The sequence below is a fragment of the Pleuronectes platessa genome, chromosome 13 (genome assembly GCF_947347685.1).
Source record: "Pleuronectes platessa chromosome 13, fPlePla1.1, whole genome shotgun sequence".
Classification (NCBI taxonomy): Eukaryota; Metazoa; Chordata; class Actinopteri; order Pleuronectiformes; family Pleuronectidae; genus Pleuronectes; species Pleuronectes platessa.
In genome coordinates this window covers 15,387,588-15,406,777 of record NC_070638.1, presented here as the reverse complement: position 1 = coordinate 15,406,777, position 19,190 = coordinate 15,387,588, and the positions used below count along the sequence as shown (strand labels likewise).

Sequence of the window (19,190 nt, the reverse complement as noted above, 5' to 3'; positions counted from 1 at the left end):
CAAAAGAGCAGCTCTGGTTTTTTAATACAGAGACTATAACTAAGACACCATTTCCCTTCAGGTGTGTCCCAATAAAACATAAATTCACCTGAACCACTGAAGACACAAAACTGAAAAGCTGTCAAGTCGCAGGTAAAAAAAACATTTAAACATGAAATGTAACCCACTGAAGACATTTCCTTAAAGATGTTCCATTCGCTTTCTGCTGTCATTTAATAACCGGCTGTCCCTGTTTCAATATACAGAGCTCATTACTAAAAAGAACAAGATCATTCATTCAGCATCGGAGCTTGTGTTGTATGAGGTGAACATATTAGTCTGTGACCGTGCGTTGCATCTTTATTGACAGAAAAAAGGGCAACATTTGTATTTGGAAACACAACAGAGGCATGGTTGTGCAGTTAAATCCATAATATTCATCTTTCTAATACACAGCATACATCTTCCTAACATAGGCTTACACACGGGGACGCAAATGCACAGCGCCTCATTGGCTAATTCAATAATAAAGCAGGCAGCCAGTCGAGTCTATGGACAGGCAGAAAAGAGAGTAAGTCATCTCAATAGTCTGCCGTCTCCTGAGTGTTAAAACATGTAAATTTATGTAAGAGCCCATAGGAAACACATATTTACAATACGTTTAGGTAATCACAAGATGTGCGAAGAGGCATTCAAGACCCTGGAGACGAAAGCAGTCAATACAAAAATAGTTTTTATGTGTCATTAATTCCCTCTGCATTCCCCGATACATCCCCCTGTTACCGCAGTAATACAGTAATCACTCACAATCGCACAGAAAATTATCTGCACTCATCTGTGGAATAAAAAAGCGGAGGGGCAAAACAGGGCGAGACGTCCTATTTTAGCTCTTTGCTGCCTCTTTAATGTTCATCTGGGAGCCGCATGGCTGCCGTCCATCCCTGCACGGGGATGGGAGTCGGCTCCTGCACTTGGAGCAGCTTAATGACGGTGGGATGTGGTTGTTGGACTCATTAGACACACGCACATACACACACACCTTTTTCACGCAACATTGCCTGGGCAGGACAACATAAAGGGTCATCGGCGGTGCGATGGAGAAAGAGGCCCCTCTACGCTCACATTATGTTGATAAGAGGAAACGTTTCACCTCTGGGTGATGTCGATGCAAAACGGAGTCAATCCAGCAGTAATAATGAAACTTGCACAGATTCAGATGTGAGAAGCCAAATGGTCAAATAGGTCATTACCTGTTCATTACGCCCTCCTTCCACACAGCCCAATATTACATTATCAGGCAAAGCCATCAAACCTGATGAATTACCATGGAATGTCATTTTCACTGGAGACTTAAAGAGACAAGGTAATTCTGACAGAAATGTGAGTTTCACTAATGTGATTCCACAAACTGATACACACACACTGTAAGAAGTGGAGTTGCTGGAACCTCTATAGATACATGAGCTTAGTGCCCTCTAGTGGGCAAACAGCATAGAGGATGCCTTTACTCTTTAGTTACTGTTGCCACCTATGGTGTTAAAATTAAACTGCAAGTAAAATACACACCACAGAGCTGGTTCCATTCCTCATCTTTTTTCTATTGTGTTAAAAATGTTTTTGTATTCAAGGACTCCGAAAGTGAAAGTTGGCATTCCACTTGGATTATGAGTCTCCAAAGGTGTCCAAAACAAATAGCTCAGAGCTGTCCAGTGTGTCCACAGTCATGTCCATCAACTGGAGACTTTCTTCACTCCGATGTTGGAATAAGTCAGCAGCCAAATGTGCTTCAGTTTGCAAGTGTTGAAAAGAATAATGGGGCATCTGTGTCGCTCAGTACTTGAGAAGTCCCCAGGCTTTGGGTCAAATCGGTTCCTCAGTTTACGTCAGCCTCCTCAGCTTGCACATGTAGATAGGCCCAAAGTTAGCAGCTAAATGTGGGATGACCATCTCACCCAAGTGGAGGTCAGGGGCGAAGTGAAAGGTTTTCCTAAACATGTGCGTGAGGGGTCGCAGATCGACGACCTGGAGGTGGACATGATTGGGAAATGGGGGGGAGAGAGGAAACAAAAAGGTCAAAACAGTCTGTGGGATTTGGGGTTCTGTTTTCATTATCAGGGAATTCCTACAGTCACAGCAAGAACAAAGCACATACAAAAGAGAACGTGCAAAAGGTGAAGTAGAATGCTGAAGACATGGAGCAAAGGAGCGGGTCGGATTCGAACCTGCGCCCCCGCTGTAGAGGAATCAAGCCTCAGTACATATACAATGGGCAGTCCAGATTATAAATGTATAATATAAATAACCTTTCATGAGAAAGTTGCCCCTGCGGACTGTTTCTAATATGTACAGAGAATACTGAAAAACTACACATATATACGTGTGAGTGTTAATGAGGAGTCACTTTCCTATTAACAATCTACTCAATGTGGGAGGTTGCATCTCTAGTTTACAGTTTTTCGATACTGACAGTTTGTCTGACTGACCTCAACGCTGATGCCGTGATTCTCTCGAGCCAAGTGAACGGCTTGTTCCACCACACTCAGGTTCTGGATTGGAGAGAGCGTACAGGTGGAGTACATGATCTCCCCACCTGGACATGCTGCTTGGATTCCCGCCCTTCAGGAGAGATGGCAGCATGGTTATTCATTTTCTTTAAAATAGTAATGTACATGTTTTAGCTTCAAGGTAGAATCATTAACTTTAATCTCATAAACTGTAGTCACACAGATACTTACAGCAGCAGCTCCAGCTGTAACTGTGGCAGCCTCCGTCTCTCTCCAGTCCTGATCTTATTGAATATATTATTGTCGTCTTCAATTAGTGAATGTCTGTCTGTGGTGCAGGGAACGTCCACAAGGACCTGGACACAGAGGAAAGGAGGATGTGGTCAAATTTGGATTATTCGGGTACTGCCTATCTGAAATTTTTCTGAAAAAGGATAAACATGATGATGTGTCTGAGTCTTACTCGGTCAAAAGTGTTCCTCTCGATTTCCCCCCACTTAGTTCCATCAAAGGTGGTGATGCGTAGGTTCTTTTCTGTAAAGAAGTGCTTAGGAAGGTAGCTGTGTAGGACCTTTCTCAGTCGTGTTGTCCGAGACGCAGTGGAGTCATTTACACACAAAAACCCTTTTCAATAAACACAAACAGGGAAAGGGTTAGCAGCAACTCACTGAAAAGAGACCCAGAACTACGACTGACAGAAAGAGAACAGGCAGGGGATATCACTCCACTTACTGATAGCCTGCGTCTGAAGTAAAGTGAGGGCCTTGCCTCCTGGAGCAGCACAGAGGTCAAGCACATTGTGACCTTCTTGAACATCCAGTGCAAGACAAGGCAGCACTGACGCTGCGTCCATCAGGTAGTAACCCAGCAACCTCTCCATGTCTGGCCTTAAGAGAAGAAGAAATAACTGAGCGTCAATGGAAGATTATATGGTTCTCAAATGTTCAATTAGTGGGTACTTTTAAATCTGTATATAAATTAACAAAATAACATTTGTTAAGCTACAAACTAACCGACTTTTAAAAGAATAAAACAACAGGGCCAATGTCAACAATGTTTTCTGATTACCGCCAGCAACAGTCTACTTAAACAATTGAAACAGCCAGGCTAACTGCTTTGTTTTTGTTACACAGCACATGGTTTTTAAAGTCTTATATTTTTCCTGTTAATCTTTTCTAAATCTCTCTGATGTGAAAGCAAAAACAGAATTTTAGAAAGGTTAGAAAATGTATTAAACAGGAAAAAGGACACCGTCATATCAAAACTTCAATAAAAATGTTTGGCAAATAAGTTGAATAAGCTCACCTGGCAGGCTTGAATCTGGTGAGATCTCCTCTTGGAAACACTACACACTTGATGTTAGGACTAAGCTTCAGGGGAGACAGCAGCTGATCGTCAATATCAGGTTTCTTCACAGGAAGATTATTTGATTCCTCCTCCAAACAAGTCTCAGATTTTTCCTCCGAGCATGGCTGAGCTGCAAAAGATTAAGGATATAGAAGTTAAATATATATAATATAATAATATGACTTAAGTTTCATAGACAATTCACATTGAAATAATAAGGTTTGGATCATAAATCTGGATAAAATTATAGTGTAAAATAACACGAGAGATTTAACAATTTGAGACTCCAAGACTTATCCCAGAGCAAGAGATAAAAAAAGACACATGCATTAAATCAGGATTCAAAATCAGTGCTTAAAGAGAATGAGTATTTAATGTGTAATTATGTATGATTAAAGAACACAACAGTAAAATTCATGTAGTAAATTATAACGTAAAATTACTTTCGACGAACTCAACTTAAATGAATTCTGATCTTGATCTGAAAGATTCCTAAGCTCTCAGTAACAAAAACTGAAATCACAACCCTTCTTAAAAATCTCTTAAACTAATGTCAGGTTTACTGTGAACTCTGGCAACACACGCCTACCCTCTGTATCTGTGTCGTTGATGAAGTCTCTGCATCCCCTGGCTTGAAGGTCTGCCAGGACGTCCTCATGGGAGAAATTGTTGAGCAGGGCTCCGTATTTCCTCTCCGACAGCAAGGCCACTCGGACCGACGGCCACAGCTCTCCCAGATGGGCACTGTAGTTGGCATCAAAGTACTGCAGGGCCAGGGAGGAAGCTGGGCACTTGGCACGTGTAGTAGCCTGTGAACAAATTATTAAACATTGATTTTAAATGTTTTTTAGGCCTGGATGACATGGCCAACATTTTATTATATATCAATATCGATAATTATCTCGATAAATTCCACATTATTATTCATTTTTAAGTTTTAAGACTGATTTTGCTCCTAAATGAAGGTTGTGGTTTTAAATAATTGTTGTATTTATTGTCTTTTGTAAGAAAATGTACAATGAAGAGTTGAAGTTCGATTTATAATCTTCAATAAGATTAAAACAGTATATACATTATATTTTGATGAATCAGAGTAACAGTAGAAACACAACAGAGTTACTTTATGTCTTGTACTATTTCATGAATATATTGTGTCATATATTATATTCAGCTGCAGAAGTCACCGTCATTTGTTTCAACAGAGATAATAAGTATTTACATTTCAGGGGCATTTTAGTCCAGTTCTCTCTGACCATGGGGCACCATCACTGTCAAAAGGACCTTTGGCAGAGATTCACTTCATGTAGCTATATGGCTATTAAGAACTAACAGATACAAAATATGGTGGTATCGCTGTTTCATCCAATGTGCTAACAACGTACCCATTTCTCTTTCACTCGGTGTCTTCTGGGCGTTAAACTCCTCAAATCTTTCACTTTCCTCAGCAGCAGTCTGGTGTCCATGAGCAGCGCCATTACGCTGTGCTACAGTTAATTGGGTCCGACTCCGGTCCGACAGCCCAAAACTAAAGTTCCCCCACGGACGAACTATCACGAGGGGGTGGGCCTTAGACGAAAAGCAAGTTGATGATTGGACTAAAGCCACGTCAGTACTCTTTGTCCACCAATGGGAGGATACTTCCGGTGTTCCTACTCTCCGTTTCCTCTGTGTGAAAGACGCTCCGACCTCACGTCCTCACCGAGCAGCAGCAGCTCAGCTCAGCTCCGCGGCTCCAGCTCTCGTTCTCTGCGGATTCCACAGCAGCAATCATGGTGTTCGAGAGGAAGATGATCACGTACGACGACCCCGACGAAGAGGTAATGAAAACACAGCTTCATGTCCCTTAAATCATCATTTTACTCAGCGTATAAAGCCAAGTTACACAACCGCAGTAGCGTCAGCCCGACTCCGGGTCAGTTCTGTCAGTTCAGTGTCAGCTCTATGGAAGAAGCTCAGTTAAGTGTGAAGAGTCACATGTTGGAGATCGGTGAAAAAGTCAAATCAGCTTCTAGTTTCAGTCACCAGATGAAGTGGGCTCGTTTTTATGATGACTGCTCGAGAGCGCCCCCCTCTGTTACATATATATCACGTCAGCGAATAGTTCCTGTCACTATGTTGGTTTTAAATATCTAGTCAACAACAGTTAAACCCATGAGTATTATGTCTGTAATTTTAGCTGCATCATTACATTTTAAATTTCACATCCAACTAACTTAACATATTTGTATCTGTTGCCACTGAACAGGAGGAAGATCCACCTGCAGAGGAAGAGGAGGAGGAGGAGGAGGAAGAGGAGGAGGAGGAAGACATGGTGGTAAGTTTATTTTCTGTGTATTTCATTAATCTTCATTGGGTATGAACATTAACTAATCTCTCATCATACACACAAAGCTCCCTAAGGAGAAACTATGAATGTATGAACTTCAGTAGACACATACACAGAAGCACTGCTTTATGTATAGCTTTTTATGTATAAAAAAAAATTGTACTTTTAACACATGGCAGTTTGGCCCTAGTTCACTCAAGTTATATTTATATCTGCATACTGCTATGGGACTAAATAGTTGAAGTCGTGGCCTAATTTCCCCCGATATATATAATATCCAGCACATTTCTCTCTTTTCCGTCTCAGGACCCTTTAGAAACGTTACGAACCAAGTGCGAGCAGACTGAGCACTGTGTGCATCTCAAGGAGCGGCTGGAGGTCTGCGAAACGCGGGTCGGCTCCAAGTCCAGCACGACGGAGGAATGCACAGAAGAGCTCTTTGACTTCCTCCATGCACGGGACCATTGTGTAAGTGAGGGTGGACACTAAGAGCCACTATTCATTTAGATTATAAATGCAGATAACTTGTTTTGTGAAGAGCTCAATCGGTGCCGCACTGATAATGTGAAATGTTCTGCTTTCTCACTACAGGTAGCACACAAGCTGTTCCACATTGTGAAATGACCGGCCTGCCCACTTCCCAACCATTTGCAGAAACTATTTATCTGATCAAATTGTAAAATCTCCTGTTTATTAATGTAAAAGAGTTTGCTTGGGTCCCTGCAATAAAGACATGTCACATTTTCTATACAGCTTTCAGATTTCCAGACAGTGTCATAAACTGTTAGTAATTTATGAATCACTGCTTGTATGGATGATGGACTCACTCGTGTTGAATCATCACCCATAATGTAGTTGCTTCATATGCAAAAGTAAATTTGCTGCTCCGGTAATGGAGTTTACCTCATGTTTGGTCATAATTCAAAATTCTGACTAGAAAATAAAAAGGTGTTTGTTGGTTCCCAGTTTGTCCGAGTTCCTCTTCATCGTTTTTCCACACACCTTTGGTGAAGGTGATTGACTGTAATTTCAGTTTACAGAGCTACTAAATATATTAAGATTTCATTTTACAAAATCACTAGGGTAATAGATAAATTCAGAATAATCACAGCGATACGTGTTGTGGTTTTAAAACAATACTCCAATCTTATGAATTTCCCTGTTGTATGAATTTGGTGTCAAGTTTATTGAACAAACTTAACTATATTTCATAATGAGAATTACCTTGAAATGATGTGAGGATGGAAAAACTATTCACATGTTCCCCCAGCACTGTTAATATATTATCAAATGTATGGCTCACTTCAGAGAAAGCCTTTCACTTGACCCAACTAACATCTACATGATATAACCACATAAGGTGCCGCACCAAAAAGGCCCTCACACACTGATGTATGTTCCCTTTACTTGATGACCATTTACTGAAGGAATACATTTAACTTTACAACTCATGCAAAGCCAAGTATAATATCATTTTGTTCTTGTCAACTTAATAAAACCAGAGGCAATGATAAAATAAATACAGTTATGTTGATTAAAGTTTTATTTGTTTCCAAAAATCATAAATTAAAAATCAAGGCATTATAAAAATAAGTTCTTTAAAAACAAAAGTGTCAGTACTGAACACATGGTGGCAGTGTGACTTCAAGTTAAAACAAACAGTGAGGGACATGGTGAATGAAAACCATGATATCACCAGTAGAAGGACAAAGCTCATGCACACAGTGCACAAAATTAGAGACGATGAGGAGTTCTCCTTTTCACCAAGAGTTTTCTTTGTTGTTGTCAACAAAATCATCCATGGAGGCCTGTAGACAAAAGACGAGACAGTCATTTTATAAGATATAGAACAATAAGTTGAAGATCCCCCATGTAATATTCTGCTACAATTTCAAAATGAGGATATGTCCCAAATGCTTTGTGCTAAATTTGACACTTTAAAGTCATTGTCTTTTAAAAAAATATAATAGTCTATCCACGTAGAGTTTTGGTAAAAAATGTGAGCAGCTGTACCAACCTGCATGAGCAGCCTCTCCTTCCTCAGTTTCTTGTAGAAGACGAGAACATCTGGATCCGCACGCACCACACGGGGGTCAAAGTCCATGACCCTCAGGCCCTCCAGGCTCCGAGCACGGGACAACGCCACGTACGCCTGGCCGCTCTCAAAGACGCGTGCCAGAGAGATTTCCACACAGTCCAGTGTCATTCCCTGAGAAGACAGGAGACTTGTTCACAGACCAGAACAATATACAAACACGGAAAATTATTTAAAAACGAAGAATTGGATGGATTATTCAGCATTTAACCGGAACCCCCGACTCCAGGATTTATTCACATCTCATTCTTATATATAAATACGTAGCACATGTATAAGCTTTTAGTTAAAACCTGTCACCTTCATCTACCAAAGACAGAGCTTTTTGCAGGCCCATTTATAAATTACAAATTTGTGTGGGACTTCTGTGTACTGTCCCACTGCGTCGGCTTCTCTACTGCAGATCAAACCCTTGAGACACATTGGTCGCGATCAATGAACTCAGTTACCCACAGGGCCCCCTATACTCTCCTCTATAACCAATTTCCGAGTGTGAGGCCGGGATCTCGGAGTCTGGTGTGATATCAGAGTGGGAGGTACTGGTGTGACTGGCGATGATGCAGATGCAGCTCATGTAAGGGGAACAGTAGTGCTGGGTTAGTGATCAGGGTCTCTGTCCTTCAACACATAGCATTGTTACTCCTAAACTGCTTTCAGAAATGCACCGAAGTCGGGACATTTTCCTGACATTTTCTGGAGGGTTTTTATGTGAGAACAAAAACGCCAAAGTCAGTTGCTTTGGACATTTTCCAGAGCTTTTCTTGCCAGCCCCTGGTGATATACACGATGGGTAAGAAACAGAAGGAGAAGTTGACTTAAAGACTGATTCAGAGCTTTCGGTGATTAAGGGCTCTCGATGTGCATTCTCTACCCAGACTCCACCACTTGTCTGAATGTTTTGGACATTTTCCTGTTGTGAACACTTCGGACCCAGAGTTCATGTCTGCTCTAAACTCATCTAGCCGGAGTTTCTGTAATCATGTTACAGACTGATGAAAGATATTACAGCTCACCTTGTGGGCTACGTGAACGTCTGTTCCAAAGTGACTGAAGACGCAGTGACCTAATGCTTGTAGGATTCCTGTTCCTACTACTGTGCTGCCATTAGAAATGAGTTATTGAAAACAGACTATAACGACATTTGTCAGGAGAAGATCAGATTATCTTTATCTGATCACGGTCTACATTTCTGACCTCTCATTTCACCTTCACTGTATCTGAGCCCTGCACGACAATCTGAAAAGGACTGATCGTGCTCAGATAAAATAAAAGAAATGAATCAAGTGAGTCATTCTTTCAATATAATCACACCACCCAACCCGGGTGCTCCATGGCAAGGTCCTCCTCTAAAGCACAGTAAGGTTGTCATAGTGATGAGCAGTTTCTTCTTTGTATCACTGGTACTGAACCAGTACTCACCTGGCTCTTGTGGATGGAGATGGCCCAGGCAAGTTTGAGTGGCAGCTGCTGTCGACTCAGGTGGATCCCACCGCCGGACTTAAACACCCAGCGCTCTTGTTTAAGCACCTCTGTAACGCCGCACAGGAAACGCACACGTGGGAGACCTGTTGAAAAAGGAGGGAGTCAGTCGACGACACTAAAAGCACTACAAATTATTTTCTATTCTGTTCATCCTGAACGGACAATCCACATGAAAGACATTGAACTATGAAGCAATTAACATCCTCCAGTGACGTTTTTCGTGTGAATGGAAGGAGACTGGGACGAGGCAGCTCTAAGTTGTTGGTGTTTAAATTAGCATTAAGACAGATGGTTGTATTTTCTGGTGGGGGCTTAGGTATGACCTTGGAGTGGCCATGATCATGATTAACAGATAAGACTGTGCACATAACAACTCTGGTGTGAGGAACAATGGGTGTTGAGGTGGAGTACATCCTAAAACCCCCCACACAAAATGACAAACAAAATAAAATGGTGGCACATAAAAAGAAAATCAGCAGAGACAAACAAATAATATGGAGCTGCTCTGGGAACACTGGTAGAAAAAGTATAATTGCATGGGCAACAGTCAATAATGGAACCATATTTATATATAAAACGTTCCACTAACGTCGCCACGTGGCTCCATGGTCTAGAAAAATACACTTTGACATTTTGAAGGGAAATATTCTTGCAGTGGGTTCAGTTTGAGCACTGTTTCCACTCCTGTGTTTGCACATTACATATGAAGCTTGAGCCAGGAGTCAGTTAGCTTAGCTTAGCATAAAGACTGAAAACACAGGGGAAACGGCTAGCCTGGTTCTGTCAAATATTTTTCTAAGCCAGTAATCCTGTCAGTATTATTTATTGTGTACTGATTGAGCATATCGATTAAGCAAATTATATAATGTTTAAAGTCAGAATCTAGAAGGTACCAATATGAACCTCAGAATGTCACATCATTCCTTTAAGTAATCCTCTGTGATTCTCTCGCCATTCTAGACATGATTTCTCGCAGAGTTAAATACGTGATCAGATAATTACTGACCATGTTTTCCGGACTCAAAAGCCAGAACCACACCTCTGGCTCCGTTCACCAGACCTCGACTGACATCCAGGTTCTTTGTCAGCATGACCTAAGAAAGAAAAACATTTTTAAAGCATCTCGTCACTCAAACAGAAAAAAATGCAGGATTGTATGTGGCAACTAGTGCGACAGAGATTATTTTATGGATTGTGGTCAAACCTGAGCTCCCACTTTGAGTTGGATGAGTCTGTTGACTGGGCTGTGGATGTCTATAGTCTTCACCAGGCTTGGATCACTGTCGAGTGCCTCAAACACACACACTGAACCTGACAGATGGATAGAAATTCATTAAACAGGCTGGTGGGGACAATATAGTGAATGTAGACCGATTCATATACATAATATCATGGGATACAGACAAATATTCATGTAAAGAACCTAAAGATACCCACATTTTCTCGAGTTTGGATTATTTGCTAAAAAAAAAAACTGGAAAATGTAAATTGCTGCCACACTGGGCCACACGTATTGCCCAGAGTTCCCTGAAACAATTATAAAGTTATTATAAAAAGTGTTTTAAGTCAGAGTAAAATAGAATGACTCTCAGATGAGCACATATCTCCACACTGGCCCAGCAGTCCCCTAATAAAACCGCATTTAAACTAGCTCCATCTGGATTTTTATTTGAATCTTCACCAAATTACACTCACTCAAAAATGGTCCCCCCCCCCCATCAAGATCCATGAATTATTCTCTGTGAAATCAAAAAAATTATCACACATCTCACAATTGTGAAGACATTTTTTTAAATTCTGGACCCAGACTCTGATTTGGATCCAAACCAAAACCTTTCAAGTTCTTCCTTTGGTGATGCCTCACCCTCCCAAAAATGTCATGGAAGGTTTTTGCTTGTTTCATCAAAACTAAAACTCCATTGCGGAGGTAACCAGAACAGGAAACTGCAGTCTGAGAACAATTAGCGTCCAACAGAGAGTGAAGAATAGGAAACAGTTACCACACATGATTCAAACCCTGGAATCATGTTTTTCACCTGGTACCAAGCCACGTGAAGTAACAGCTATTTCAAGTAGAAAACAAAAATTAAAAATGATTGGATGGAACAGTTCAGACCTGGCAGCTGCTGGAGTTTGTTCTCATTCGTGAGCTCCACGTCATCCTTGTGTGTGCACAGCCTGGTGGCTAGAATACCGTCCCTCTCAATGTTATGATAGGCGCTTTTTAACAGCTTTGCAGTGACTTCCTCCGTCACCCTGTAGGGTGTAAGATTAAGATGCAACGCAAAAGTTATGTTGGGCTAAAAAAAAAAAAAAAAAGAATGTACCATTAACAGCTCTAAATGCATCGACCATTTATATATAAAATGTATAACACATCACCCTGCGCATTTGACATTAATCTATTAAAAATAATTGGTGCCTGGTGGCCACATTAGCTGGAAAATGGACAGTGATTATTGTATTATTATGTCACCTGCCCACTCTCACTGCCTGCAGCAGGGAGATGAAGGTCTGGTCCGTTTGCCTCCGCACTTCTGTTAGCTCCATGTTGACCTGGATGACCTTACGCCAGCACCTGGCCTGAGGGTTCACGGATGAGAAGCTCTTTTTCAAAAACAGCCATGAACGCTCTTTTAGGCAATAACCAGTCTGTAGAGTAGGTCCTTACTCAAGGCAACTGCAAAGACAATCATTGAATGTCTGAATGACTCACTGACTCCAAGTGATGTTTTCACTAGTGTGTTTTTTCTAAGTTGTACAAATTGTTGTTTTCTTTATCCTAGAATGAATCGTTTACGTTTAAATACCTTATATGTACTCTGGAAGGAGTCCTTTTATGTTTCTATGACAACCCAAGGGTACCAAAAGTTATCTTTCATGTGAGGTGAGGCATTCAGCTGCAATATGCAACTTCACCACTAGAGTTCACTAAACTCTGCTCAATGAACATTTAGGGAAAAAACTAGACCTATTTCAGGGCACTTCATCACACATCACAGTATTTATTCGTAATGCAAAATGCTCATAACAATATGACACAAATATAGAAAGCATAAATTTCCATGACGTTCTGACCTGGAAACAGAAGATGGCTTTCTCCTTTCCTTTGGAAACAGGAGGAAGCTGAAGGAAGTCACCACATATGATCATCTGGATTCCTCCGAACGGCTCAGTCGACCTCTTCACTGACCTAAAGGGGAACAGTGAAAAGTTGTAAATCACGAAAGATGAATTTGAGAATTTATATCCCGAAAGTGTAAAATGTGTCACACAAAACAAAGAAATGTTGAGTATCGTGTCAAGAGTTATTGGTTATCAAGGTCTGCGGAGGGTCAATTGTGATCATTGACACAGTTTCCTCTACATGATGAAATAATATCAGGAAAGCTTTAAATAAAAACAAAATTTTACCGTCATAATGAATTGATCAAGATCTTTTTAGATTTTCTATGAATTAAGGCTATTAGTTCTCTTAGAGTGTAAGTATCATAATTAAATTCAACAGTTACAGCCACCTCTGTAGCAAATCTCTGTTCTGTAGCCACAATAGAAGAAAAAGGCACAGAGGAAAAGCTCAAACAAAAAAAAAAACAGGAGTTTTACTGTATACAATTTATGCAAACATATAATATAGCACCATTGAAATGTGTTAATTTACACTTCAGCCAGATGTAGTGTCAACGTTCAGCTTTGACTCTCCTCTCACCTGGCGACTGACTCGAGCTTGTCAAAGAACTGAGCCTGCACCATGGAGACCTCATCGATGATGAGGTGTCGACAGGTGGTCCAGTGCGGCAGCACCCCGGGCCGCTGAGCCAGCTCGATACACTGCTCCAGAGGGGCCGAGCCCGAGCCGATACCTGGACGGATGGCCAGAGGGGACACAAACTAATAACACCATTCAGATACATAATTCACACCCTCTACTGTATATTCAGATTGAATCTAAAACATCTGTTAACGTGGAGAGACGGTCAACAGCAACACATCAATAATATTAAAGAGTCTTAATCTAAAATACACCCACACACATTGTTACACAAGTCAAATAATTTTGTTTTAAAAAAAGACTTTAAAAACAATATTGAATGGACGTGGGATGGATTAAATAGGTATATATTTATTCTGATTGGTTCAACGTGCGATTCTAGTATGATGCAACAGAGGTAGGTCTCTGACATTAACCTGTTGTTTTGGACAAACAAAACCCGAAGGTTAAAAGATGGACTCTGAAAATAAGATTGAATTATAAATAAATACATTTTAATCTGCAGCTCTATTGATGAAGATGCTGACTCATTTTCTTTTTTAGGACAAGAAAGAAAGAAAAAAAAGAGAAAAGGAAGCAGATGATTGCTCATCCTAATTGAGTTTTTGTGACATGCCCTTGTGGAAACCAGCAAATTTAACAATCACCTGTACAAGCGTTATTACATCTAAATGTATAAATAGATACACTTCTATTTAATTTCTATTTAGTTGACAATAACAAACCTGCAAAGTTGTGCAGCGTTGTTCCTCCAATGTGTGATGCAGCCACTCCTGTACTGGCTGTGGCAAAGGTACTCTTTGGAGGAAGAGATCCCATGATCCTCTTTAACAAGAACGACTTCCCTGTGCCTGAAAAACACAAAAAGTCAAACTATCTCAGAACTGACAATTAGTCAAAAGGACATATACACTTACACCTGGTGGTAGGACACCATAAATGTGCCATGGAAGCAGATTTACACCAGGTTTGGTGAGATGTTAACATGAATGAAAGAAAACATTGTGACCACATGACACCTGGGAAAGATTTGGTTGACGTACAGTTCATGCTATGAAAATGTCACATTACCAGCACTTCCAGTAAAGAAGACGTTCTTTCCGCTCAGCACTGCACTGAGAACAGCTGCCTGCTCTTTATTCAGCTTACGTGAGGGCAGAGACAGGATGGGCTTCTTACTGGGATTTGTCTTCACCTGAAAGAGTCAACTTTAAGTTAGTGACGCATCATCTTCAAGGACAACTCATGTAAAGTGCTGCATTCAAAGTTGACAATCAAGGCTTGTGTATTGAAAACATGTTGAATTCGCATAAAGATGTTTATGTCAAGCACTTAAAAAAAGCATTTACAACACTGATGAGTGTCTATAAGATAAATGGAGAGGTGTATTAATAGAACAGAGTCAGACAGAATTGAAGGACGCAGTGTTATTGCTAATAATGATAGTTATTGGCAAACATATAAAACCTATAGATGTAAAGGGTTCAATAACACATTAAAACCAGTTAAATTAGCCAGATTTGAAAGGGATCAGATCCAGTGAGCGAGTGTAGAACTCACAGGACTGAAGTTGCTGTCAGGCCTCGACCTCTTGACCTGGCGTCCAGCAGCCGTCACCTGGTTGGTGCGCTCCATGAGGCCTGTGGGAGCCTCTTTGCTCCTCATCTCGTTGACCTTCTGGATGTCTTTCTGCTGCAGGGGGCTGATGGACTCGAAGCTGCGGGGTCGACCCGCCTGTAGCTTCTCCCTGTGGCTCAGGGGCTTGCTGCTCTGCCAGGCCTGGTGCTTGATGCTCAGGGTCTTGAGGAAGAGGCAGAGCCGGTCGGGGGGACAGTTGGAGATGAGCAGCTGGATGTTCTCCTGCAGCAGCTTCACGGTGCACTTGCCCTCTCTGGCGAACTTGGTGAAGAGCTTGAAGTCTTTCAGGTGGAAGCTCTGCGGGACTTTGCCGTCGTGCAGCCGCAGGATGATCTCCTGGAACTCGTTGCGGCCCAGGGTGACGGAGGCTCTGCGGAGGAGCTGCCTGCGGGAGACCTGACCGGCGGAGTTGAGCTGCTCCACGGTCACACAGCACTGCAGTTGGGCTCCGTCCTCTCCGGCCAACATGGCTGCAGCTCTCTGATGATCCGACAGGGAATATTCACAAACGCACGTTATTCTGATGGTGCGAGAGAAATGTTTGTATGAAACAGGAATCAGTGTTTTGTTTGCTCAGACTGAACTGAGTCAACGTAACGCTACCACAGCTGCGCCCCATTCCAACAACACAAACATCACACATGTGGTCAGAAAACACATTTTGACTTTACTCCGTGAATCTGAAACCTTCTCCAGATCAACTCCCACCTCTTACCTTTGTGTTTTTAAAGTAAACTCAGCCCGGATCTCTGACTCGCTCCTTCCTCTTGTCTCCGCACAGCTGCTCTGAAGGAGAAGCCACCGATTTGAAATTGTCAGTGCGTGAGATCAGCCAATGGCAGCGCGACGCTTCCGGCCAATCAGAGGGAGGATATTTAACAAAGCGCCCAATGAGCGACAAGCAAAGATTCCCCCCTCATCGTCCTGACCAATAGAAAAGATAATGACTGGGGGCGTCATATCTGTGGATCCTTATGGATCCCTATGGAGGAAACACATGGCTATCCGGAAATGGAAACGATAACAGTGCTACTCCAGCCTAGATAACGGATTAATTTATTATAATGTGAATTATGATTAGTTATTTATTAATGTATATAGCTTAAATTTTGCAGATGCCAACTGGGAGATTATTTCATGATTATATTTTGCATCATTTATCTGAATCTGTAGAGTCACTTGTGACTAGAGATATAATACTACTACTATATGGAAAGCTATTATTATATATTTATTTATAGAGCACTTTCAACTCAAAGTACACAGTGTTACACAAATAAAACGAGAAAAAGGAAGTGCATATTTAATAATGATAATAATAGTAATAATTATAGAGATAAAAGACCATTAATAGCCCTTCACCCCAAATAATCCAGGGATATACTTTCCAAAATAGTTTTAGCTGAGGCTTAAACTGAAACTGTTTTACTTCCTCAGGCAATTAATTCCAGTGCTCAGGTCACTGGTGGCAAATGTTCTGCAGCCCCTTGTTTTCAGCCCATATTCAGAAATAGACAGCAGGACCTTGCCTGAAGATCGCAAGCTGCACAGAGGTCAACGGGGAAGTAAAAGATCGGAGATATAGCCTGGTGCTAGGCCATGAAGAGCTTTACAAGTAATCAACAGCATTTTAAAATCAGTCCTAAACCAGACTGGGAGCCAATGTTAAAACATGAGAAGAGGTGTGATGTGATCATATCCCTTGGTTCTAGTTAATAACCTTGCAAATAGCTGTGATTGATTAAAAAGTAATATGTGACAGGCAGGGTGAGGGTGTTTGATTAGTATCTGTAGAAATCAGTTTCACTTACACTTTGATTATCAGCCTGGCTCTAGTCAAAGTCTCAAGTAAAATGTTCGTAAGAAGAAAATAAGAAAACAAAGCAAATATCATGATCAACCTGTTTTTTTGTTTTTTTTTTATAATTTTTTTATTGAGCAACAATGATACAAAGTGAGAACATAAAATAGATATTGTACAATGCTCACATTTTTCAAATTTTTTACATTTTACATTAACAGCCCTTCTCCCGCATACCCACCCACACCTCCTTCTCCTGTAGAGGTCCCACCCCTATCTGCCTCTAGGTAAAGGGAAAAGAGAAAAGAGAAAAAGAAACAAAAATAAAAACTAGGAACAAAACAATAAACACAGAGAGTAAACTAAAGAAAAGGGAATGCAAATTTCAGTGGTACGTCAGCAGAACTCAGATATCCGACTCCTCAGGTGTAATATCCAATGAGTCTATAATGGACAACAAGGGGTTCCAAATTTTGCCAAATTTCCCCAGAGAGCCCTTGAGGGAGAATCTTAACTTCTCCAACTTTAAGTTGTGTAGAATTTCCTTAACCCATCGAGTGTAGGATGGGGGGAAGCTGTGCTTCCAGTTCAACAAAATTAAGCGCCTAGCCAACAGAGTGCAAAAGGCCATAGAATGTCGAGCCTCAGCCGTTAAAATGCCGTTGTGCGGAATACCAAAGAGGGCAGAGACGGGATGCGGGTCGGCCACAAAATGGTAAGCAATTTGGAAAACCCTTGAAAATCCCTTGTGCAATTATGTTAGCACAGCTGAAAACTGTTTAGCTGGTGAGAGAAGCTATAAAACTGGGCTTCCTTTGAGATAGTTGAGTATCTGGAGCATCACATTTGTGCGTTCGATTATACTCTCAAAATGGCCAGAAAATGAGAACTTTCATGTGAAACTCGCCAGTCTATACTTGTTCTTAGAAATGAAGGCTATTCAATGCAAGAAATCGCGAAGAAACTGAACATTTTCTACAACGGTGTGAACTACTCCCTTCAGAGAACAGAACAAACGGGCTCTAACCAGAGTAGAACGAGAAGTGGGAGTCCCCGGTGCACAACTCAGCAAGAAGACAAGTATATTAGAGTCTCTAGTTTGAGAAATTGTCACCTCACACACAGGTCCTCAACTGGCAGCTTCTTTAAATGGTACCCGCAAAACGCCAGTGTCAACGTCTACAGTCAAGAGGCGACTCCGGGATGCTGGTCTTCTAGGCAGAGTGGCAAAGAATAAGCCATATCTGAGACTGGCCAATACAAATAAAAGATTGATATGGTCAAGGAACACAGACATAGACAGAGGAAGATTGGAAAAAAGTGTTATGGACGAATCAAAGTTTGAGGTGTTTGGATCACACAGAAGAACATTTGTGAGACGCAGAACTGGTGAAAAGATGCTTGAAGAGTCCTGACGCCATCTGTCCAGCATGATGGAGGTCATGTGATGGTCTGGGGCTGCTTTGGCGCTGGTAAAGTGGGAGATTTGTAGAGGTAAAAGGGATTTTAAATAAGGAAGGCTATCACTCCATTTTGCAACGCCATGCCATACCCTTTGGACAGCGCTTGATTGGAGCCAATTTTCTCCTACAACAGGACAATGACCCAGCGCACACCTCCAAATTATGCAAGAACTATTTAGGGAAGAAGCAGGCAGCTGGTATGCTGTCTGTAATGGAGTTGCCAGCGCAGTCACCAGATCTCAACCATTGAGCTGTTGTGGGAGCGGCTTGACCGTATGGTACGCAAGAAGTACCCATCAAGCCAATCAAACTTATGGGATGTGCTTCAGGAAGCGTGGGGTGAAATTTCTACAGATTACGTCAACAAATGAACAGCTAGAAGGCCAAAGGTGTGCAATGCTGTAATCACTGCAAATGGAGCATTCTTTGACGAAAGCACAATTTGAAGAACAAAATTAATATTTCAAATAAAGATTATTATTTCTGACCTTGTCAATGTCTTGACTATATTTTCTATTCATTTTGCAACTCATTCAATAAATAAAAGTGTGACTTTTCATGGAAAACACGAAATTGTCTGGGTGACCCCAAACTTTTGAAAGGTAGTGTGTGTCTATATATATATATATATGCACTCCTGATCAAAATCTTAAGACCAGTTAAAAAATTGCATGAATTTGCATTTTGCACTGTTGGATCTTAGGAAGGTTCTAAGTAGAGCTTCAAAAAGAAGAAATGGGAACAAGAGACCAAAAGTTGTGAGCAGGCAATTTATTGAAAACA

The 19,190-nt window shown here is 41.2% G+C and overlaps 3 protein-coding genes across 3 annotated transcripts; 1 reads left to right on the top strand and 2 right to left on the bottom strand.

Moving 5' to 3' along the window:
* Positions 1-326: 326 nt before the first annotated feature.
* Positions 327-5,348, bottom strand: nsun4 (NOP2/Sun RNA methyltransferase 4). The gene is made up of 8 exons (XM_053438733.1): positions 5,213-5,348; positions 4,420-4,639; positions 3,789-3,960; positions 3,216-3,370; positions 2,947-3,107; positions 2,715-2,839; positions 2,463-2,595; positions 327-2,001 (listed from the first exon to the last, which is right to left on the bottom strand). The coding sequence occupies exons 1-8, from the start codon at positions 5,303-5,305 to the stop codon at positions 1,858-1,860; spliced, it is 1,203 nt and encodes a 400-aa protein (XP_053294708.1). The 5' UTR covers positions 5,306-5,348; the 3' UTR covers positions 327-1,857.
* A 137-nt stretch (positions 5,349-5,485) lies between these two features.
* LOC128455097 (cytochrome b-c1 complex subunit 6, mitochondrial) lies at positions 5,486-7,117 on the top strand. Its single transcript, XM_053438735.1, has 4 exons — positions 5,486-5,647; positions 6,076-6,144; positions 6,463-6,624; positions 6,748-7,117. Exons 1-4 carry the CDS (start codon positions 5,600-5,602, stop codon positions 6,778-6,780), a joined length of 312 nt encoding a protein of 103 aa, XP_053294710.1. The 5' UTR covers positions 5,486-5,599; the 3' UTR covers positions 6,781-7,117.
* Positions 7,118-7,739: 622 nt separating this feature from the next.
* Positions 7,740-15,611, bottom strand: pif1 (PIF1 5'-to-3' DNA helicase homolog (S. cerevisiae)). The gene is made up of 12 exons (XM_053438423.1): positions 15,066-15,611; positions 14,577-14,700; positions 14,231-14,356; positions 13,443-13,596; positions 12,812-12,926; positions 12,210-12,316; positions 11,850-11,989; positions 10,938-11,044; positions 10,740-10,827; positions 9,671-9,816; positions 8,174-8,365; positions 7,740-7,964 (listed from the first exon to the last, which is right to left on the bottom strand). Exons 1-12 carry the CDS (start codon positions 15,609-15,611, stop codon positions 7,917-7,919), a joined length of 1,893 nt encoding a protein of 630 aa, XP_053294398.1. The 3' UTR covers positions 7,740-7,916.
* Between the last annotated feature and the right edge of the window lie 3,579 nt (positions 15,612-19,190).